General features: G+C 41.3%; 1 protein-coding gene across 3 annotated transcripts in view; it reads right to left on the reverse strand.

Annotated features, from left to right (window-relative positions):
* The window catches only part of samd11 (sterile alpha motif domain containing 11), a 50,780-nt gene that overhangs the window by 19,390 nt on the left and 6,774 nt on the right, over window positions 1-24,616 (reverse strand). For all 3 annotated transcript variants that reach the window (XM_040153126.1, XM_040153127.1, XM_040153128.1), the window contains exons 3-5: window positions 18,539-18,714; window positions 10,475-10,584; window positions 1,486-1,578 (exon numbers count right to left, since the gene is read on the reverse strand). In XM_040153126.1, the coding sequence (XP_040009060.1) occupies window positions 1,486-1,578; window positions 10,475-10,584; window positions 18,539-18,714 (379 nt within the window). The remainder of the gene's footprint in view (window positions 1-1,485; window positions 1,579-10,474; window positions 10,585-18,538; window positions 18,715-24,616) is intronic.

A 24,616-nucleotide genomic window follows, 5' to 3' on the forward strand; every position in this document is an offset into this window, starting at 1 on the left:
CAAAAAGAATCATCCACAAAAATCCATGCAACTTTCAGAAGCTGGATTGTGACTAAGTAAGACTATAATGGCCAGGAATGAGTGCCTCTCTACACAATGAAAGAGAAAGAGGCTGCTGTCAGTCAAAGGTCAACCAGAGGGCAAAGGTCAACACGGGGTTCATGCTGAGCTCTACACAACTCTGTCTTCCAAATGTACTTGTGCAAATACCTAATACCAAATATCTATCTTTTTTTTTTTTTTTACAAAAACCATTATAAAATAATATTTTACTAATATTTCAAATAATCCAAGCTATTTGTGTCATGTATGAGTCTGCTGTTGATGGTGTTCGTGTATGCATGTTGTTCATCTGTCTTTAGAGATGAGGCTCGATATGCAGTGAGCTGCCCTTGGTTTTGCCTGCTGTATAATGCATCAGCCAGAAAATCTTCCTCAGGAGCCCAGAGGGACAGGCCCGGTGGCCATGCTGGCTCCACACCGGGCACCCGGTTTCACACCGCACAAGGGAGATATGAATAATAGAGGATGCTGACTGGATTCCAGCACTACAGAGGGGCATCGTCTTGCCAAGGTGTGCTATGTCAAGGTCCATCATAGAGAGCTAATTAAAAGGCAACAATGATGAGTATACTAAGAAACAGCTGCAAGACTGATAATATTATACCTAAATGCCAAATCATCTAATATATTATATTATTTAGATAGCATATTACTGTATTTGCTGTATTTGAAGGAAAGCAGACATAACAGCCACCCATGCTCTGTTTTCCTGTTAAAGGGAGAGTTCACCAAAATCATCATTTTCATTGGGACTGCATCTAAGGTAGAAAATAGTTCCAATGAAAACTGTTCAGTGGGGTGTCTGTAGAATGACCTTAGTTATTCAGACACAGTACGTGGGAAAAAAAGTTGGTGTAGTTTTTTAAATGTCATTTCGCAATGTTGTTTATACCACAAAATCTTATTCTGTGGTGCTCAAAATATCCATCTTCCTGGGTTAGCAGCAGAATCTCAAAGATAAAACTCAGCATATAAAACTAAAACCGTCTTCATGATTCCATACCATTAGTGGTTAGTGAGCAAATGATATGTTTTGGTAATTTGGGTGTGACTATTTAATGGCTTCCACTAACGTGTGTGTTTACATATGTAACCGTAACTGTTTAAGACAGAAGAATGGGTTAATAGAGGGATGACATGGAAGTCTGTCATCAAGTGTGTGAGAAAATGAGCCTAAGATAGTGTGTATTTCTGTGTGTGTATATTCCCATCATCGCACTAACCCTTACACAGTGACCACCAGCAGCTAAATCAATACCGACTAATTTTTCCCTCCTCTTCATTCTGCAGCTTCCATCCTTTCACTTCAACACTTAGTCATACTGTCTTATCCCCTACAATTTTCACCCGTTTCCTCTCAGAGAATGCATGTCCACACACATCTGTAACGTCACAACACCCAAATACACTGCACGGTCTTACCTTTGGGGGATATGCTACGTGACTTCTTGCTGTCAGAGGGACACTCGCTGCTGCTGTTGGGAGAAAAGCTTCTCCTCTTGCCTAGAAGGGCATCTATAAACACACACACAAAGAGAGAAAGAGCAGTCAGTAAAAAGACCAAAGTACAGGCTTCATATAGTCGCTCTGCTCTGTCTACCTGTATACATGGCGGCTGCTTTACAAATGAAGAGCTAGAAGAAAGAGAGTGAAAGGGAGCCAAAGAGGGAAAATAAGTGATAGGTGGAGAGAAAGAGAGAAACAGAGTGAGTGAAGCAAGCCACAGGCGTCTGGAGATGTGCCTGTTCTGTCAGAGATGAGAGGGGGCCTGCACTGCTATGGATGACAGATCTGCCCGGCGCATTCACGTGTGTGTTTGTCTACTTGAGGGAGGGAGGAAGGCTCCGTCTCTCTGTGTCTCCTCCAGTGTCTCTTTCCAACAGTCTGTCCTCAAGTGTTATCACTGTTCTTCCTCCCTCTCTTCTCTCGTCTCTTTTTCCAGATGTTGGCACAAAAGCCTCTGACTGAACTAAAATGCATGAGAGTCTTTCAGCCGCTTGCGAAATTCCTCTCAGCTTACATTATGTCTATATTATATGTTTATTTTTAGTTTTTTTACTTTCACACAGCCCTCTACACCCCACCTTGTCGCTGTTCTGCATTGTTAAACACACTTCTGATCTTCTCTTCTGCTTCCTTCTCTCTCTCCTCTCCTCTAGGTGTGCTTGAACCCTCCTCTCATCAGGAGTTCTGTCTCGCCTCTCATTAACAAGCTCCCTGCCTCCTCCACCTCCTCTTCCTCCCTGTACTCCCCTACCTCCTCCCCTGCCACCAAAGAGGAGCATCTAGTGTAAAATTACAGCACCCCCTACTGCCTCCTCCTCCTCCTCCTCCTCCTCTCCTCCCCTCTCATCCTGTTGTTCCTTCCCTCCCCATTGCCTCACGTCCACCCCCCTCCAATACACCTCAAATCGATACAGGCCTAATCAGAGAGGGAGGGGATCCAGAGCACAGTGCACGCAGCGCCAGCAGGAAGGAAAAAGCCGTTTGTCATTGCTCTCTCTCTTTCTTTCTTTCTCTATTTCTATCCCATACACCTCTGCTTCTTCTCTAACTGTTTGTTCCTCCACACAGACAGCCAAGCCACAGCAGCAACTGCTTCCCCTCTTTCTCTTTTTTCTAACTTTCTCTCTCTCACTTCTCTGTGTATTTTTAGGGATGGGGGAGTGTTTTATTTTACACACTCAAGGAGTTCCTCTCTCCCTGTGTCTCTTTTTTTTTCAACAAAGCAATTGTTCATCATTTGCACGTGGAAAAAGCACTGAGAAACAATGAACAGGAGGTAAAATAAATAAATAAATAAATCAACATCATTTCGTAGCAATACCCAAGCAAACAACATTTGCCGATTTGCTTGTGAAAGACATTCAGCGCGCACACTGAATGTCTTTCAAAAATTCTACTTTTTCTGTCGTCTCCTTTATGATCTCTCATTCGGTTTTTCATCTCATTTTATAATCATGCTCAGTACATTTCTTTCACTGGTCAAAAGAAAAAAACAAATCAAAAAAAGGCATCTATCCTATTGTGGAATATTAACAAAGAGAGAGAGAGAGAACCCCCATTAGTTAAACCCCTTCTTCTACCAAAAGCACATATACACACACACACACCCAGAGTCTCTCATGATCAAACACACACACACTAGAATTGTCTCTTGAGCCGACCTCACTCAAGACACTCTGTCTCCTGAGCAAGTGCCCGAGGGCCAGAGATTTGAGGGCGGAAAGCTTTTAAAGCCAATTAAATGGGGCTTCTTAGAGCACCGGCACTCACTTTTAATGCCGAACCCTGAGCTCTGATAGTGTCTATGCTAACCCTTTTACTCCCACTAACACCGCTTACAGTCAAGTTTGCTACCCTGGGCCCTTCCCATATCACCTGCTTGTTAATATTGCTGAGGAATTAGTGGTTATGGAGTCAGGAGTTTTACTTTAGTTTCAAGGCTAGGATTTTAACTGTCAAAAGAGTGCAATAATTAAGTGCAAATAGCATTAGCTGCTATGATCTAGCCCCCTGTTTTTCCCATTCCTGGTAAACAGACAGTCCAGGCTAACTTTTTTTTTTTTGGCCTAAAGTTTTTTTGGCCGAAGTTGGCCTAAATACACCATATCCTAGCCTCTGCCTCAGTTCCTCCTTGCTAGTTAACCTCCTCCCTTTCTGCTGTTCCTACCAAATCGAAAAAAGAGGGATGAGAACTGAGGGACAGATGGAGAAAGAGGAAACAGCAGGACCTAAACCACTTCTCCTTCATGTGACACTACCAGGGTGAATCATCAGGCCGGGGAGCATTCCTCTTTCTCTCTTACTCTCTGATTTCCTCTCCTCCCTCAAACTTTAGTCCTCCTCCTCTCCTCTCTCCATCCCATGGAGCGTGGTGACAGCTCAGACAGCCAGACTCCTTAATTCCTCTCTTACTCCGTTAATCTGTCATCTTTATCAGGATGGGGAGGAGGGGGGCTATACGAAGAAGGAGGGGAAGTGACAGGCGGGGACGTGGGGTGAGCTGCAAGCCGCAGCCCCCCGATCAATCTCCACATTACAGCTGACAGAATGGTGCTAATAACTTATTGATCATCCCTCCGTGCGCCGGGGCCTCCGCCGGCCCTGAAAGCCCCGCCATTGATTGGCTTACGGGCCGATGCAGCTGAGAGAGGGAGGGAGGATGGGGGTGGGTGATGGAGATGGGAGAGGCACTTCTGCTCACGCTGAAGTGAGGATGCGCCACTTCCAACATGTGCAAAATGTACACACACAGTAACACTGCTCATTACACTGCTCCTCTGTTTGTCTTGTTCTACCATATGTCATCTCAACAGGAAGTGAGAAATTAAGAGAGGTGGAGAGAAAGGAACACCACTGAAGAAGAAGACAATGTGAAAAGTGAAGTAAAGTGAAAATCGGTTACAGTCATATAAATAAATGTCTCTTTTGCAATGCAGTATAGTTATGTAATACAATAAAAACTGAACCTACAGGCTGCTCATGCAAGCTTATGTTTTTGTTTTGTCTACATGCCTTCTGTCGGGTACAGTCAGTCTTTCCTGTAACTAGAATTATCGCCTTGCAGTTGTATGCCTCCGCAATCCAGTCAAGTTGCATCCATGTCTGTCCCAACTCATAAAATATATATCGTGAAAGCAATCCAAAGTATTTTTTTGGCGAAATGGAAGTTATCACTATATTGGCATATATGACTCCAGTGAGTAATTTCCAGTGAGAAATATTTTGTCCACACCGCGTTTGTTCCATTTTGCCCATTAATGGGAGATATTCCTCATCCGAATCGAGGGTCTAAGGATTGAGAATGCCGTTCGCTGTACAAATTGTGAAGCCCCTTGATACAAATTTTTGATATGTGACACAGGGATATACGGTTAGTTACATAAGTATTTGGACAGCGACACAATTTTTCTAAATTTACTGCCGTATGCCACAAAAACGTATTAGAAATGAAGCCATCAAGATGTGACTTAAGTGTAGACTTTCATCTTCAAGACGTTTAACAACTATAATCACATTAACTGTTTAGGAATTACAGCCATTTTTATACATAGTTCCTCATTTTCAGAGGCTCAAAAGTAATTGGACAAGGCAACATAACTGTACGGATTATTTTTAATACTTGGATGAAAATCCTTTGCCTGAAGTCTTGAACCCATGGACATCACCAAATGCTGAGTTTCCTCCCTTGAGATGCTTTGCCAGACCTTTACTGCAGCCGCCTTCAGTTGCTACTTCTTTGTGAGTCTTTCTGCCCTCAATTTAGTCTTCAGTAAGCGAAAAAGATGCTCAATTGGGTTGAGATCAGGTGACTGACTTGGCCATTGAAGAATATTCATTTTTTTGCCATCAGAAGCTCTCGGGTTGCTTTCGCAGTACGTTTTGTATCCATCTGTACTGTGAAACTCTGTCCTATCAGTTTTGCAGCATTTGGCTGAAAAGGAGATATTATAGTTCTATACAGTTCAGCCATAACACTGCCCCCACCATGTTTGACAGATGATGTGGTATGCTTTGGATCACAAGCCTTTCCTTTCCTTCTCCATACTCTTCTTTTCCCATCATTCTGATACAAGTTATTCTTGGTTTCATCCATCCAAAGAATCTTGTTCCAGAACTGAGCAGGCTTTTTTAGAGGTTTTCTGGCAATGTCTTATCAGGCCCTTCTGTTCTTGAGTGTTACCAGTGGTTTTCAACTTGTGGTAAACCCCCTGTATTTACATACATAAAGGTGTCTCTTTATTGTAGACTGACAATGATACGCCTACCTCCTCGAGAGTGTTGTTGACCTGATTAGGTATTGTGAAGGGTTTTTCTTCATCCAGAAAATAATTCTGTGATCATCCACTTTAGTTGTCTTCAGGCCTTTTGGTGTTGCTGAGCTCACCAGTTCATTCCTTCTATTTAAGAATGTACCAAATTGTTGATTTCAACTCCAGACCTTTTATCTACCTAATTTGTCATGAAAGAACAAGGGAACAGGCCACACCTGGCCTGAAAACTGACTGTCACTCAATTGTCCAATTACTTTTGAGCCTCTGAAAATGAGGAACTATGTATAAAAATGGCTAATGGTAATTCCTTAACGGAACTGAATTAAAGCTGAAAGTCTACACTTCAATCATATCTTGATGACATCATTTCTAATCAATTGAGGTGAAATACAGAGGCAAAATTACAAAAACTGTGTCACTCTCCAAATACATATGTACCTCACTCAATAAAACTGATTCGACTTTGTTATTGTTGTTCTGCCGTATTAGTGTGTATGCTCATTGAGAGAAACAAAAAAACTCCCTGTATGTCAAATTCCTTGTACATGTTCACATGCTTGGCTGATAAATGTGATTCTGATAGAACGCAAAGTTGTAGCCTTGACAGTAGATAATCCTGCAAAAATATTGATGTTGTGACAAAGAAGCTACAATTTCTAAAACGTGGATGCTTAACACACATCTTCAAGTCAGCGGCACAGAAGATCTATAAAATCACCACAGTTTCAAGGTGGGCACCCAAGATTAGTGTCACCAATTCAGTATCTGACCAATTGTGAAATATGGTCACAATCTCCCCTTCTGTTCCTGGGCTATGACGTTGAATAATGGTCAGGAAAGTGTTTTTGCAAAGCATTATGATGTCACAGTGAAGTTGACCTTTGACCTTTTGGATATAAAACATAATTTTATCCTATTATACATTTTTGTGAAATGTTGTCATAATTAGCGTATGAATTCTTGAGGTATGGCCAAAAACATGTTTTGTGATGTCACAGTGACTTTGACCTTTGACCAACAAATCCTAATCAGTTCATCCTTGAGTACAAGTAAACGTTTGCACCAAATTTGAAGAAATTCCCTAAAAAGGCGTTCCTGAGATATCACATTCATGAGAATCGGACGGACAGCCCGAAAACATAATGCCTCTGGCCAGGGCTGGAAACCAGTGCCTCTCAGTGCATTAGTAGCACCTCACAATGAAATCTTTCTAATCAGGTATTTCAAAATAATAATAAAAAATACATCCTCTTTTTTAATCAACGGGTGTCATCTGCCATTCATATGTGAAATACCTTCTTTGTCAAATCTTTTCCAAATCTGTCATCCCATCCCATCCTCTGCTTACAGTGGCTGTTGCCAAGCAACTGTTCATGCCAGAATATGCATATTAATATTATCAAAACAATGCTCATGTCATAGGTTATTAAAGGCTATTAAAGTTTTAAAAGCCTCATCAAATAATTCTGTTGAAATTCTGTGTATACATAGTATATTCTACGTATACTCTAACGCATTTTAACAAAATTATTTTCACTAAATTATGTCAGTATTGAAAATGCAACAGAGCTGTACGTTGTTTAATCATTAAGTCACCTTTGTGAAATTAGATGAAAAAACCGAAACCAAACCAAAAACAACAAATCAAAAACAAAAACACCAATGACTGTTTAACACCAAAAATGGCACAGACGTGAAAAACAAACAAAAAAACAAAACTTTCTGGATTGAAACTTCTGTTTAGTTGCCCTGAAAAGCAGGGGAAGAAAAACAATGTATTTTCTCTATTATTCAACTTAGTTATTTTTTGTCATCTGTGAAGGTGATTTCTTTACAGAAGCATTATATGCATATATGTCTTTATGTACTATAACCCCGACGCCATTTTGTTATGGCAGTACAATTATATCTCTTTTAACCAATGGAATGTATTAAAATATTTACAACCATGACAGAGGTAATATTATCAGAAATCCTGGACTGTTTACTTTTGTTTAGAATTTTATTTTTTACACTTATCATGTAATAACTAGCTGGTAATACTTTAAAAGCAATCCTCACTCCCAGTCAGATTGTAAAAAAAGGTCTTGCACAAACACGCTAGGCTGCAGATTCACACGCAAGCAAATATCTAAAACCAGGCATTTAAAACGACACACGGAAAGGTGCACACGTGGGCGCACATACACACACACACACAAATGTGCTCAAGCCCCAAACCACTCCTACAACCCTCAACCACACACACACCGACAGGCTGTAACTGCCTCTGGGAGTCTGAGTGCAAGGAGCAGAAGAGAGAGAGAGTGGCGGTCCAAAAACACCTTATCTGCCTGTTTGAGTCTCCGGTCTGACCGCAGAGCCACGGTTTACAGTCTCCACAGGCAGCCAGACTCTCAGCGTCGGCGCCCCTGCTCTCCCCCTCCCTCTCTTCTTCCCTCCTCCCTCCCCTCCACCTCTCACAGAGGCTCCGAATAGCCAGCGGCTGGAGACTTAGAGAGCGAATGAGGGAGGAAGGGAGGGATGGAGAGGAGTGGAAAAGGAGGGAGGCAGCTCTCCTGTCTATCCCTCAGATTTAATTAACGGCCCACTCCGGCGCAGAGACGACCCGGCAAGCCTGCTTCCCTTTCCTCCTGACCCACACACACAAACATACGGAGCCGTCCGCCGCCATAGCTGCCGCCTGCCCTCCCCTGATACCACCACCACACTCATTCATCTCTCTTTCCTCTGTCTCTCTCTTTCCAAATGTTTCTTCCATCACTGCATCTCTGTTTCTCTCTGTTGCAGACGTTTCTCCTCTCTCCTTTCTCTGTTCTTTAATTTCTCTCCTGTCTCTCAGATTCTTTTAGATGTTAGAGATGTTAAACACTTTTGGAGGATAAGTTGGATACGAGAGTTGACTGTCAGAAGAGATTAAACAAAATATTATAGACAGCAAGCTGCGTATACCATCTCATCCATCTCCAGGTCAAATAATCCAAATGCTCTGAAACTTCATACACATTACACCCACCTATGTATTTGGACGCAAATTTGAACCTGTGTTGATTTTGCGTGGGCACACATCTGTATAACTATGTGCTACCTGTGTGTAATTGTGTGTTTGTGAATGTGTGTGCATCTAATTTCACTGGCAGACAGAATTAGAGCCAGTGGCTGATCGGATTGGACTTGTTTACAGACAAGGAGCGAGCTGCTTAGGCAGCCTGTTAAATCTCCCTTTAATGCTCAAACGGACAGATTTTAGGGTCCTGGACCCCCTCTGGTTTGGGCCACACTGTGTTCACCCCATCCTCCATCACCACCCCCCACCCACCTCCATTCCCTCTTGTCTTTCTCTATTAAGACAACTACTCAGGGCTCTGGTTTCTCCATTAAGTTTAGCAGCTCATTGAGCCAGTATTTGGGTGGAAATCCGTCCCAAACCAAGGTCTAAGACACTGCCTGGGGTGGCTGTTGAGCAGGCTAATACCGTACACCTTCCACCCACCCTGCCTGATATCACAGGCACCGTATGGACAATTAATCTGGCAGACAGGAGATGAGCACATAGAGAGAGGGTATGGAGGTGTTGGGTCTGGGCTTATTATGCCACTTGCTGTGCCTCTGGCTAATGGTATAAGAAGGGACAGGGTCGAGCCCCAGGCAACACTGGAACAAAGGTATGGTCTTCACTGATAAAAAGACAATTCATTCTTTAATTAGGGGTAAATGTATTTGTTTAAAAGTGTGGATTTGATGATGGATGTTTTCAATACAGATGATTCATTTTCACCATCAGTATTTTAGATACCCATTTATCCTATAGGCAAAAGTCAGCATAGATATTATGAAAAAAATCTTAATTAACTTATAATAATTATTTAAAACCTTTACTTTTTTTTATGCGCAAGAATATGATACAGTGAAATGTTTATCTGGGTTGCTGTGAAGCTTTGTCAGTTTAATACTGTTGCCAACAATCATACTTTGTTGGGAGGCAGTAAACTACACAAACAAATGTAAATAGGTAAATAGGTTAAACTACCCAAGTGTTGCTGAAACATTTGGTACAGTAGGTTGATCGCTGATTAGAGATACTCACAGAGGCTGTTGTACAACCATATGTCTTTGATGGCTGCACAATATCCTCATAAAAGCTACTTGACGAATAGCTGTGATTAAATGCTGTCTATGTTCTGTCTGTAAGCTGTAAGAAAAGCTCTTAGCTTAGCATACACACACCATGGTTCCTTTGCTCACATGAAAATGGATTAATGGCAAACAAAGCTATTTATTCAGAGGTAATTTAAAACAGAGGGTTTAACAAAAATCTTGGAGTCCGGCAGAGAATGTGGGAAGAACATTAAGTAATCAACTTGAGAGCGACCTTCAGGAATGAGTAATAAGCTTATGTTAAATTCCTCCAATCACACAAATTAGAGTAAATTAAATGGGTAATGGAACGTTTACATATGTTACAGGAGATGATAAGGCAGATATATCACCAGACTGGATGCAAAGAATGAGAAAGAGCAAGAATGAAAAAAGAAAAAAGAAAGAAAGAAGACATCCTACACTTTGCCTGTATTATACATACATACTGAAAATCCTTTAAACACAAACACACACGGCATCACTGGGGGTCCTACCTGTGTGTCCAGTACCGGTGTTGTGGTCAGAGGCTGACTGGCCCTCGGGCATGCCGTGCTGTCTGGTGTGGTGCAGGTTGGAGATGATTGTAGAGAGGTCACTGTCACGACTGTTAACACACACACACACACACACACACACACACACACACACACACACACACACACACACACACACACACACAGAAGAAAGTGGAGATATAAACACATAAGCACCCCCAAACAAACTTAATTCTACAACATAATCTAAACCAGTATGTGATAAAGCAGCAATGCATGAATTCATACTATTTCACACACTTCTTACCAAAGAAATCCTCCATCCAGACAGAACTGTCCTCTTTCAAATGCACACCTCGAAACAGACTCAGCAGCTACAAGTGGCTGTCCTGTAAACTGGCTCTTAGCTCTGAGGTGTGTAATACACTCTGACAGACTACTGCATCCAGCAGTTTTGGGCATCATCCCTACTCATCTTCCACACTAAGATGTATTAACGAACAAATTCACAACTCTTAAGTAGTTTAGCAGCTTAAAACCTGATCATGGCTCTTTTTAAACAGCGGCCGCAAACAGCTGTTTGATGATGAATATTTAACATAAAATAAAATATCAATCAAGTCTTGAACAGGCCTTACTTATTAGGAATGTAATATTTATAAGTTGATACAATGAGTTTGTGGTATATAACACTGGCAATTAAAAAAAATTGTCTTCTTTTCTATTGTCATGCCTACATTTGTCACGCAAGGTCCTTCACAACAAACCCTCCACAAGAGTCTCTCATACACCCTGTCCTGCCCTTCATCACCCATAGGAAGAGCAAGAGAAGGGTTTACAGATTATGCCTAGATCTGGTTGGAGCCACTTTGCCCTTCCAAATGCTCCTCCAGCTGCCTTTCTAACGTCCCCACACCAGTGGACCCACACAACTGTGTCATGGAGGTATTTAATTTGCAATCTGATTACAATCCTGATCGCATTAAATGGCATAATGATGGGAAATAGGTGCTTAGCGTTTGAGGGGAGTATAGCAGCCGTACAGCACAAGTGTAGTCACAGTGTAATGGCAAACAGCTTGTGTGGTAGGTGAGGTGCAGGGTTCATTATTTTTTTAGCTTACAGTCTACATATCATTTACTGTTAAATGACTGTGACATACATGCTACATGGAAGAGCGTTCCAAAGCCCTAAAGAACAGGAAGGTTCTTGTGAACTGTCACTTTGTCCAAAAAAATAAGCCTACAAACATGCAGCATTTAGACATGTCAGTTTGAAGCCATCAGCATCCTGTAGTGTCAGCAGAAATCTCCTTTATAGGATTAACCGGCAACTTTATTGAAAGCAGAATCATCTATGAAGGGGGTCTGGTATGACACGGCAAACAGTTTATGGGACAAAAGTGGTGAATGGTTCTTAGCTGCCACCGCTATGACGAGGCCACACTGTTTGCGGCTGCTGGATTTGGGTTTTTACAGTCCCATGATTACAGGCTCCTGCTGTAATGTCAGGCTGTCGGTCGCCAAGCTGTTTTCCACACGCTAACAGAAAAGATGAAGGGGCGCGTAGAGGGCCCAATGCTGGCCGTGCTGGCTTCAACAGTCACCTTTCAGTCACAGAGAACCAATGACTCAGAAAACAGTCTCAGACAAAACAGTCCCCACTGGTTGCTAAGCAAGGAGACGCTTGATTGGACTGTGACTGCAAACTTTTTAGACTAATGATAGACTTCTTTTTAGAGTGTAACTTGCTAAAATTGGTAGCTTTCTGTGTCTGAGAGCTGATGGTTTTCTTCAAAAAGAAAATGAGATGCAGAGAAGTTTTTTAAAATTGTGCTCAGAGTCATATAATAATGTATCGGCGTTACCCAGAGACTCCAACAAACACACATCACACACGCTGCAGTTACACGCTCCACTGTGGGAAACTGCAGCCAAATCCATCAATCAGCTGGCTGCGTTATAACACCAACCTCTGTCCATCATTTAAAGTGATCACGATAATGCTATCCTCAACTTCTCATAGAGGTGATGGGGTTATTATCCCGTGGCAAATTGGCCGCTCTAAGCCATGAATGCCAAGGACATTGTTAGTGGGGTAATTAGCGCACTTTTCCTGAGCTGTCCCACCTCAGCTTGGACTAATGAGGGCCTAGTCCTATCCCCACCCACCTCTGCCCTCCCTCAAACCCCTCCCTCCTCTCTTTCTGTGGGTGGAGGCAAGGTCATACTCAAGCCCTGGAAGATGGAAAGGGGGGTGGGGATGGCGTTTAAAACCCAGTCACCTGAGTCAGCGCTCCCTAAGGAGCTCCTAAGGCCAGCGTGAGCTGGAGAGGACGGGGGCCTCGGAGAGGATGTCGGAGGGTTATATTGTGGCTGTTGGGCCTGATAGCTAAGAAGGACATGAGCTGCCTTCTTATCACCCAGGTGCATGCCGGAGACAATCATCTCATCCTCAGCTCATCCCTATACTGGTCAATATTGCCCCTTCATCCCTGGCCACAGGACAGACGCACTGACCCAGACATTGGGATAACTAATATGTGTTAATACTCAGAGTCTGTCATGGATACTACTGGTCTCCAGCATTACTGAAATTATATCATATTGGGGCTGTCTATCATTTGTAATTCTTGAAATACAATATCTAAGTTCAAGTAATGATACCAAAACAATACTTTTTCACTACCTTAGTTTGGGGATTCCTTTATTTATCAATGTTCAGTGCATCTGTGGTAAATAAAGAAGTTTGCCTGAAGTGAATATAAAATTTAGAAAGTTTTCCTGATTTAGGTCAAGAAATATCTCACCCAAGAATAAGAAATCAAGCCCTAGAATCCAACCAAGCATTCAATGCCAAGTTTCGATACTTGAAACTTTTTGACACTCAATACTCAAATTTTCACACAGTTCGGGCAACATTTAGCCCTAATTTCTATTGCTGTTTTCTATCGGTGCTTCCTGTCTATGCATTTTAAACACACTCGTCATAGTTCACGCTACTCAATATTACAATAAGATGTGAATTATTTTTTCAGTTCTCAGAGTAATGGAATTAATAGTGAATGAATAGTGGAATTACAATTTATTGATAAATCACACCTCAATAAAAATTTAAATAAAAACACCAGAAAACGGCCAGTATTACTGTAAAAGCTTATTAACTTAATCTGCTAGATCATTTGCCTGAGGCTTTCTTTTGTTCAGGAAAGGTTGTGCTCCTTCTACCATTACAGTGGGCGTTAATATTCAAAAAGGTCCAAACAACATGGAAAGACTCTTCTCCTGGCACAGGGACTCAACTCAGTATAAATGCCTAGAAGTGGCCTGCTGTGGCATTGGCACGTGGAGCTGAGGTGGCGGTGCTGGAGGTCACAGTGTGAGCTGGCAGAAGCTGGCAGCCCAGGCACCCTGACGCCATGTCTCACACCACCACTGGGAAAGTGCTGACACACAGACAGCAGGGATGTGAAGGTGGAGGAGTGAAGGAGGAGAGAGACAGAGAGCAAGAGAAACAAAGAAAAGAGGGAGAGAGAGAGGGAGAGAGAGAGAGAGAGAGAGAGAGAGAGAGAGAGAGAGAGGTCACTGTGTAACATCTGGTGCTCACAGGTTTAATGTGGTCCCTCATCTGCTCTCAAGACAACAGCTCCAACACACAGCCCACTCCAACCTGCACAGGTGGTCCACGGCAACATTCAGATACTACCCGGCAATATGTAATATTCAGCAACCACAGCGTAGTAAGATATCAGCAAAACACTGAGAAAAAGAGTAGATGAGTAAAGTTTCAATGATGCCCCACCAAAAAAAAAATCTAATATAAGTCTTTTATTGAGGAAATACCTATACATTAGGACACATAAAGTTTAAAACTGGAATATAAATCTGCTCCTTATACATTTGATGTTTCTTCTGATTCCTTTGAGCAATGGAATCACAATTGTCATGCTGTTCACAGTTGGATTGAAAGGCAACTCACAACTGGGAGCTGCAAGTAGAGGGGGTGATGAATAAATACAGAAATAGATACATAAATAAGTAAGAGTAGCCCAGCTTCATTTGGGCTTCACTTCTCCCTGTTGTTCCTCTGCTGTACAGGCTGACACTAGGTCGATAAGGCAGCCAAGGAAGGAAAGAAAAGTATAATGGAAATAGAATACACCATATATCCGCCGTATTGCACTTAGATTCTCCAGTACTAAGCCATGAACACACACTGCTGGTTTCATTGTTAATTTGTCCTCTGGCTCACACTTTATGAGCTATTATCTTTCTTGTTTTTCTAATTCAGAAAGAAATTCTTCAATGGATTTAAGTAATGTTCGAATTGAAAAAGGAAATGATATATTGTATTTTCGGTATGGGATGTAATCCCTTTGAGCTCTCAGACAGCACACAATTGTACTGTAGATACTGTATGGAAGGCCATAGCTCTTATTATCTTCAGTAGATTTCAACATACTGTATGACAGGAAATTATGAATATTAAACATCGCGTTCTTTACATGTGGAAATGATGAACCTCCTGCGTCAGGCCAACTCCAAATCTGAGACCAAACTGCTAGAACAAAAATAACCATCTTTTTGCTAATCTTATGTTTTGACAGGGAGTTAATAGACAAAGCACTTCTCTATATAGAAACAATCAACAGCTTGCTACTAAACGGCTACTAAATGGCTGTAACATTGTTGCCATGGTAAACACGTGTAAACAAGGCCAAAAATTCTTGAAGTGATGGTTCCTTTAGAAAGCTATAAAACCTCCGAGCTCCCTAATTAGTGCTTTAGGGGAGAGCCATTTCCAGTAATTTCACACTGTCCGTGACCCCTTACTGGCATAAGGCAAATATCACAGTTGTTCAATAAAGCCAGAGGACAAAATGTCAAATGCAATACACATACAGTAGCTAACTCAATCGCATCAGTGTCTCTCTCTCTCTGTGGTTATTGCACAGATTGAGTACAGCATCTCCATTAACAAATATTAGCCGATTCTGCTCCATGAAAGGATCTGTTTTCATACACAGAACGGGACTATAAAGCGAAACTGAGAAAAACACTGTGATAGTAAGTAATAATTATTAGATTCTTCTAAATGTTTATGAATATGAGCATCTTCTGTTCGCTTCTAATTTCACATCCCCTCAGCAGCATGAACCTGAAACAAACATTACTGTAGCACTGCGGCTTTCTATCAGTAAGCACCAAAGCTCATGCTGCCTCAATGTTTCACTGGAGTAAAAAATACAATTAAGCAGGCAACAGTTTAAGACTATGACGAGGTCTATCAAAATTACCCCCACACTAACCTAAACTATAACCTTGTTGCTGAACACAAAAATCAAGCCAAAACCAATAAGATTTTATGTTGAATTCAGTATGTTGCTTGTTGCTGAGTGGACGAGCACAGGACAAGATGGCCCTTATAAAGAGACTTAGTGATAGCCTCTGATACTCAGACTATACTAAACAAAAACTGAACAGCTTGTATGTTTTACGCTTTTGTCGGTCTATGGTAAAGGTTTACCATAGATGAAAGTATGTGTATATGTACCTGATCAAGTAGAAATTGGCCTCATGAATGATTGAAAAAATGAGAAACTACCTTCGTTTGTTTTGGTTAAGGTTAATAACGGGTATGGTGGATTTTTTTTCTCTCTACAGGGCACAGGCTGAAAGGCAGACGTCAGCGGGTGTAACTTATAAAATCCACAGTGGTTGTCAGGTAATTACCCAGACTCTCAGTCAGCACTTTTCGATCAAAGCCTTGTTATCTACAGCCAACTGAAACAAACACTAAGGTAGGCTTTGTTTCGCCCTTGAGTAATACACTAAAATCCCAGGTTACAGCCATCAAATATTTAATGCCTAAAATGAAATCCATAAATCAGTGTTAACAAATCCAAGTCACATACAAACAATCTGCAGCACTGGTACCAAGGTGATAACAAAACTAGATTTTGTTTCAGCCTTTCAGTTCCTGTGTGTTTCACAGGACCCACACTAGACTTTGGTATTTATACCCAAAGCTTCTTCCGCATACACCTTACTGTGATAATGCTTACTTGGTTGGCTCTGTGGCTTGGCTGTGCTTCCGTCTCTAGATTCTCTGTGCCTCTTCATCAGGACAAGTGCAGCACCAAGTAAAGTAAATGTCTGTAAAGCCGGCGACTATTAACATTAATCTGATTAAAACAAGATGGACGGGTTTGCAATGAACCTGAGAAGACGTCTGGATGAGAATGATGAGCTATGAAAACAACGCCTGTTGACAATGACAGACAAATTCCCCCATAAATCACAACAGTCAGCCACCTGAACTAATGAAACAATCTACTCTTTAGTGTAACGAAAGAGACATTATATATATTCAACTATGCACTGAAAAACTGGAGTGGAACTGAAACTCTAAAGTATATTCTAATGTAATTCCACCCAAAGTTACTTTGCTGCATGAGGCATTATGTTAGGATAAAAAATTTTGAATAAATAATTAAAACATGCTGCCTCCATGTGCCCATGCAGATTAAAGTTCAGTTATAGTAGGCAGGTCACAGCAAGCAAGTGGGTGTGACACGGTGCTGCCGCCAGCCCTGTTGATGTGTGGATGAGACAGCACAGATACACTCACACATGTGTACAGAGGCCCTGTATTTTTCACATCCATTGGCCAAATCCAATTTGTTAAGACCCTTCTACTACTCACTTATGAAGCTGCGGTCAATGGAAATAAGATTTCCGTGATTGGACATCCCATTATCCCGTTCGTCCAGACCCGCATTGGGGGATAAAGCAGGGCTGAGATGGATGCCCACGACAGACCGGAGCTGCGGCTCCAGCGAGTCCGCCGCCTTTCAAAGGGTAAAAGCCTGACATATTAGTCATAAGTGTTCTTTAAATTCATTATCATCTTAACACGCCAGCGGCACAAGTGTCAGGGGGAGGGGAAGCCCTCTCAAATGAGGTTAGTGGATCCATTTTAAGCTTCACAAGTTGCTGTGCTGTCCGCCGTGTCAAACGCAAGTCTCAAGACATGAAAAACCTCCCCTTCTGTAATAAGGTTGCACAAGCTGTTTATAATGCAGCTGGGGGAGTTTCTGAGGTTAATCAATGAACAGATTCTGCATTATATCTGTCCATAGCCTGTCTGGTTTCTGAATCATACAAATCTGTTTATGCCCATAGTAACTACAAATCCATGTTATGTTTATTCCAGATATAAATTTATTATTAATCTTAGTCTGTCATACCCTCAGCTCTAATATCTTCTTAAATTGCTAATTGTGCAACAAGAACAGATGCACATCAAGCTGAACATAGACTCTAAAGCTAGTTATTTCATAACCATTTCTTAAACTTAACACTTTATGACCAAACTGCTGTCAAGCACAGCTCAGGATGGGATGAAGCAGACAGTGGTGACTCAGGTGACTTGTTTGTTAAATCAAGTCAAGACAGATACACTGAGCCTTGGCAGCAGCAACAAAAGGCAAACCAACAAACCAATTAACATTTTCAAAGCTCAGCACACATCCTTCCATTAGACATCCCAAATCAAAAGCCAATAGTATATTTTTGAAACACGGTTCTATGTCTGTTTGTCTCAAAATAAGCCTTTAACACCTCAAAATTATCCTTAAAATCACTTTTGATGAAAAAGCTACACACACATCTAAGGTATCATTAAAAAAAATAAATAAAACTTGCATCCCTCCGCTTTTAGACAGGATCCAAACAGACGCAAACAAAACAGTGGACTTATTACTGTTAATTAGTTTTTAACAAAAGTGACACCTCAGATGCTAGCATGACATTTTCTTCTCGTGGCGATTTCCCAACACAATGTATGCATTTTTAACCACAGTAAAAGCCCAGGCAATTACGACAATATGTGTGAATGGCCTCTTAGGAGACACGCACAGATAAAGGGAGGAAAATGTAAGATGTAAAAAAAACTGCTATCCAGTATAACAATGACATGGGACTCAAATGTCAAACATGCATGTACTATACTTCAGACTACATTAAAGCCATGGCCATAAAAGTCATGCAGTAGGAGCCTAACCTCTTTCTCATGATACTGTAATGCAGCTCGTCCTCTTGTTTGATGAGGGCATGATCCCCACTGGCCCGCTCGCTGCCTTCACTGTCGTCACTGCTGAAGATGGAGGCCAGCTCCTTCTTGGGCACCCGGTTGGGGGGAAGGGGGATGGTGCGTTTCTCAGCCAAGCGTCCACGATTCTACACAACATGGCAAAAAGAAAAGAAGACATTTTAGCAACAGGATTCACTATTCCTAGACACTTAACGTACTAAACATGATAGTACTGTCCCCAGAAACCTCAAGTTGTTTTTTTTGATTTTTTAATTTGGCCATTTGCGCATGTCTTTTTTAAGTTGTGACTTGAGTTGAGCTCTCTCTTCAAATGTACATTTGGGATGAAGCAAGCAGAGAAATCTAACTCCTTATTTAAGGTAATGTATAAATGATTGAAAGAGATGGCTAAAAGTTACAAATGAACAATTCAAATAAGTAATGGATAAATGGTATGAAATAGATATTTAAAAGCAATAGTTGGCTAATTGGTGTGAAAAAAATACTCTAACAATGTCTGTTTTTACATAATTAATGGTGTTAAATAACATCTGATTTTAAATTCAAATACCCATATCTGTAACATGACAAACAGAGTCACTGAAGAGATACTTAAGATCATCTGACAGGGCCGTGGGAGTACATCAGACAAAAACAGCTGGGAACCACGGCATTAAATAATTTAACACAAAATATTGTTTTAAAATATTCTCATCAAAAGCTAAAATAATTTACAAGCTTCCAGCACAAAATGGTTCAACAGCCATTATAGAAACATCAGTGTAGCTGCCCAATATGAGCCAACCTGAAACTTAAACATTATCTCTAAGACTGACACTTCGCCTCCAACCACATATCATCACGTAGTGTGTACTCTGTGAATAAATTATAAATTAATACTGAAAAAAATTCTCCAATAATCTACATTAGGTCAATGCAAAATATTTGCAGTAATAAAGCGACTTCCCTTTGGCAGAAGCTGTTTCCAAAACACAGAATTCACACCTTACTTTTCTAACCTAAAAACAAACTGATGGGGGGAAAACGTTAGTTAGTTCATTGAGTATTTTTTTTTTTGCAAAGCTGTCAGAAATAAGCAGAGAAAAAAAGGGATAAAGAGTAGAGTGTGGCCCTAGGGTCATTAGGAAGTGAAGCTGGGTGACCTTTAATGTGACCTCAAGAGGCCACTGCAGATTAACATGGTGCTCTCACAGAGGCGGGAGGAAGGGGAGAGAGAGGGGAGAGAAGCGTGGAGATGGGAGGAGTGAGAGAAAGAGAGTAGAGGAGATTGAGGGTAGGGTAGGGAATTATAGAAGAGCAGGGGAAAGACAGGCTGAGGAGAAAAGTTAACAGGGAGGACAGGGAGAGCAGATGTGGGTCTGTACAGGAGAGAGAAGAGGAAAGGTGAGAGAAAATACAGAAATTAAAGAGAAGGTGGTGAGTCAAACATGAGAGAAAGCTCCACAGAAGCTAGGTCTGTCCAGTGTGGGAGAGTGAACTTTGACTTGAAACCATATTCCTCCCTCTCTCTCTGGCTGTCCCTATATCACTGCTCTTACTCCCGGACGCCTTCAAGCCCTCCAGCTATCCCTTCCACCACACGCAACCCTGCTCTCCACCACTCCTCCCCACTCCCTCCTTCCCTCGCTCCTTCCATCCCAGGAGGCGCGGCAGCATGAGTGGCAGACGGGGGCAGGAGGAGGGATTTGGGGGCTCCTAGCCAAGAGGCAAACAGGTGCAGCCCCTCTGGAGTCTCTCAAATGGCTGACATTAAAAAAAAAAAAAAAAAAAAAAAGACTCTGTGAGGAGGGCAGAGAAAGATGAAAACATCCCCCAGGATGAGCAGGCCACATAGTTCTGCACATTTCTCTCCTTTCTTTTTTTCGTGCCTTGCCAGAAAAGAGATTTTTCCTCTTTTCTTCTTTCCTGTCAGAGCTTTCTACAAGTTCTGCTCCCGCATTTGAGGACAGTGGATCACTTTGTGTTACTTCTACTACTTTAAACAAGGCCACACTGTAGGAAGTTAGTACTTGAGCTCCAACAGGGCGTCAGAGGAAACAGGAGGGAAACATCGCATCAGAACAGCAGAACAACACTCTTATATGGATGCAGTCACAGTTACATCTGTCAGACATACATGTGTTAAATACAAATTCTCCACCTGAGGTTTCTTTGTTGCTCTCTTCACTGTCATTGTCAGGGAAAACACACAATTGAACATACCCTTCACCTTCACTAACAAGCATGCACGCTCTCATACACACCTGTTCTTGTTCCATAGAATTCCCCTCCAAAGCCGGGGATTTTACTTGGAGCATGCCAGCAATATAGTGTATACAAGAATAGTTTGTCTAAGAGCAGTCGTGACTGTAGCTGTGTGTGTGTGTGTGTGTGAGAACGTGTAGACAACCACCCACATGGCCGTGACATACCCAGGCTGACAGCCCCCCCCCCTCCTCCCGGAAAGCCCCGATCCTTTCTTTAGTGGCACTGACGCAGAACTGGGGGTGAGCTCCCACTGCTTCCGGCAACACTTCCGCAGCACGGGGGAGGGCTCTCTGAAACAAAACACGAAGCAAAACACACCCCTGGCAGCCCACGTAGGAGCGCTGAAAGGAAGGGCGCCAGAACGCTCTCTCTTGTATGTGCACACACAAACACACACGCCTGTGCGCAGAGCTGAGGCAACCTTACTGTGTGTGGTCAACCTCCTTTCAGCCATGGAAAAAAGTCTCTCATAAAAGTCCCACTAAAAGCACCTCTATGAATATCGCCTCCCACGCTTTCTGTCTGACAGTCAGGCAGCCAAGAAATATATCTAGTCTTCACGTTTACACACACACACACACACACACACACACACACACACACACACACACACACACACACTTAAAATTGTCTTATTAGTACATGACACAAGCATTCAGAAAACACTTCCCATAAACAGTCAATATACTCTCTTCACTCACATTCATATTAATATAAAACATGAATTATCCAATAAATACAATATGATCATAGACAAACACCAGTAATTGAACTTGAACTGAAAATTCTGTAAGACTGATACTGTACACAAAGGGCAAACAGTAGTGCAGGTGCACATTATAGTTACATAACATTGTAGGTCAGATGGCATGAGATTTAAATACTCCGTATTAAACCGCCATACTGACTTAAGCCATTCCCATTATACGAAAGTGTCTTTTAGTTTGTACAGTATTTGCTTATCTCAGCCTACCTCACACAAAACCATTCACTTCCATTTATGTTACATATTTGGGGAAAAAAACAGTCAAAAGTTCCAAGCTATTAATTAACATGGGTAATTGTCAGTAAGTTTTGTGAAATCTATACAGATATTTCCCTACACTTAAAGCGTTTTTCTACAAGACATTTATATTGCTGCAGCGATTTCAGACAGTTTGTAGGAGATTTGACATTACAGTTTATTGTACCCTCTTCATGCATTACACATCTAATCCTATAACTCATTTGGGTAGTATCCTGAATTCATAAATTCATACCAGGGGTTTGGTTTAAAAGCAGCAAAATATTCTTGCAGTTAAAAACAATACGAGTTAATATTACAGTTATAGTAGACACTGGCCAGCAAATTCAAGCAGAAATTATAACTCAATCTAATGTTTTCTCTCCAAATTTATTTCAGACTTTAAAATCAGCTCTTGGTGGAAAAGAGCACTAATAACTGTGTTTTTTCTTTCTCCTTGTGTTATTTCCTGAAAGATGCAGTGCCCTGCCGCTGGCTCCAGCCAGCATTAGTGAGCACACATGCACACATGCACGCACACGCATACATACAAAAAATACATACACGCGCACACACAGCGGTAGCCGCCCGTGACATTCCTGCAGCTGCGGCGCTCTCTCTCCCTCGCACGCCCCCCCAGCGATCTCCCTGGGGGACGAATGCCTAATGAGTCACGCGCCTGTCTGCCGTTACCTCGCAGCATGTGTGTACGTGTGTATGTGTGTGTGTGTGTGTGGGCGGGATGGAGGGCCGACTTGGCGCGAGCACTGGGGTAAAGGGGGAGGGGGAATGAGGGAAAAAAATGAGCGAGGGGAGGTTGGGAGAGGGGGGTGAAGCGGTCATTACCACGCTCACATAAGAGCTCTGAAACAAGGCCAAAACAAACTACTGGTCTGTTGTGTGTTTGTGTGAGCCTGAGATCCAGTTCATCACAAAGTACAAATTACAAATTCTTAACTTTGTTTAGTCTCACCTCCTTATCTCTGACTCATCCGCACAGAAAGCCACCCTGACATTTTTAAAGGTGCACCTATGAAAGATGTTTGGCTATAAATTTTTAATCTTTAGTCAAATTCAGATGGCTTGTTATGCAAACATGACTGGTCTAACTAGATCACTGTGAATAATCAGATTAAAGTAATATTTTGATTAAAGTGTTTACAGGGTTTGCAGATTTCCCCAGTAACCCAATATTAAAGTTTATATGATTTGTCTGATAGTTAGGATAGTGTTTGTCAGGATTTGTAGTTGCCGTAGAAAATGTCTCATTAGCACCACAAAGCAAGAAGAAAATTAAAAGACTGAGTTGGTGTTCATTGTTTTTGCTTTGATGAATTCACCTTAATACAATCTCTATTACATCTATTGTTAGTTGTGACATGAAAGCTGTTTTGCTGTCATCCCAAAATAATGTTGATGTTCTCCTTTTCTTCACCACCAGCCATGACACTGTTTGTGTGTAGAAACACCCATTTGCATCCAACGTACTCAATGACCTTTCTGGTGCATGTTCAAAATCAAAACAGTGAAAGAAATCAGACAAAGGCACATTACAGTGTCCAGGCTACAGAAGAACTGACAAGCTTTATATTTGCATAATCTGGTTATAATCAAATTATTAGTGTGCACGTAAACACACTTACTGCAATATCTGCAACAACAGCAAAGATCAAGACCGGCTGTGAATAAACTGCAGATATGTAATTAGAAACATGCTGAACTCTTCTGGCATAAAAATATAATGGTCATATAGACACTTTTATTTACTGAGATAGAGGAATAAGCACATTCCTCCCTCACACAAACATACACTCACTAAAAGCACACAATATGGTAGTATCTACACAGTAAAATATGGTAATTTTTAACCCAATATTCATATTATTGTGAAATAGCACATTCATTTGTACATGTGTATATTGATATTCACTTTATTTGTATTCATTGTCCAGTGATACAATATATCTATATCTATCTATATCTATCTATCTATATCTATCTATATATATATATATATATCTATATCTATCTATATATATATATATATATATATATATATAACGTTGTTTTGGTAACAATTACTGCAACTTACATCTGCTCTCTCTGTTATTTCTGGTTATTTCTCTGTTATTTTTTTCCTCTTATGCTGACATGAGTGGTAAAGTTAAGTTTCTGCTTCTTTGTCATCTGTTCAATCTGTCTGTGTATATATTCAACATGTTTCTAGGAAGTAATAGGAAAACACCTACTTTTTACAAGATCCTATCAATAATGATGTCATTATTTGTGGTGACAAACAGGGAACACATGAGCATATTTGTAAAATATCCTGCAACATCCAATTAACTTAAAGCTCAAAGCTTAGATCTGGCATGTTTTCAAGTTGAAACTAAAGAAAAGATGACGGAGTGTACACATGAACATATGTGAAGGACTTTTGCCTTTTTGTTCATGGTTTGCAGCGAAAATATTCACAACTCAGTAGAGAGCATACCTCCAGTAAGGCCACATATTGACGAAAATGTCAAAAAATACCCTATCTTCAATGTTAAGGAAAGTGATAAAAAATAAAATCATGGATCTGCCCATTTAACTGGATCTGCACCAAAATTTTATGTTTTCTTCCCTGGCCCATGCCCCATCACTCTACCAAGTTTGGTGCAAATCGGTTCTGTAGTTTTTGCATAATTCTGCTGACAAACAAACAAACCAACAGAAATGGGTGAAAACATAACCTCCTTGGTGCTGGTAAAAAGCAAATAACATGAACACAAATA

Source organism: Xiphias gladius, chromosome 18 (assembly GCF_016859285.1).
Source record: "Xiphias gladius isolate SHS-SW01 ecotype Sanya breed wild chromosome 18, ASM1685928v1, whole genome shotgun sequence".
NCBI lineage: Eukaryota > Metazoa > Chordata > Actinopteri > Istiophoriformes > Xiphiidae > Xiphias > Xiphias gladius.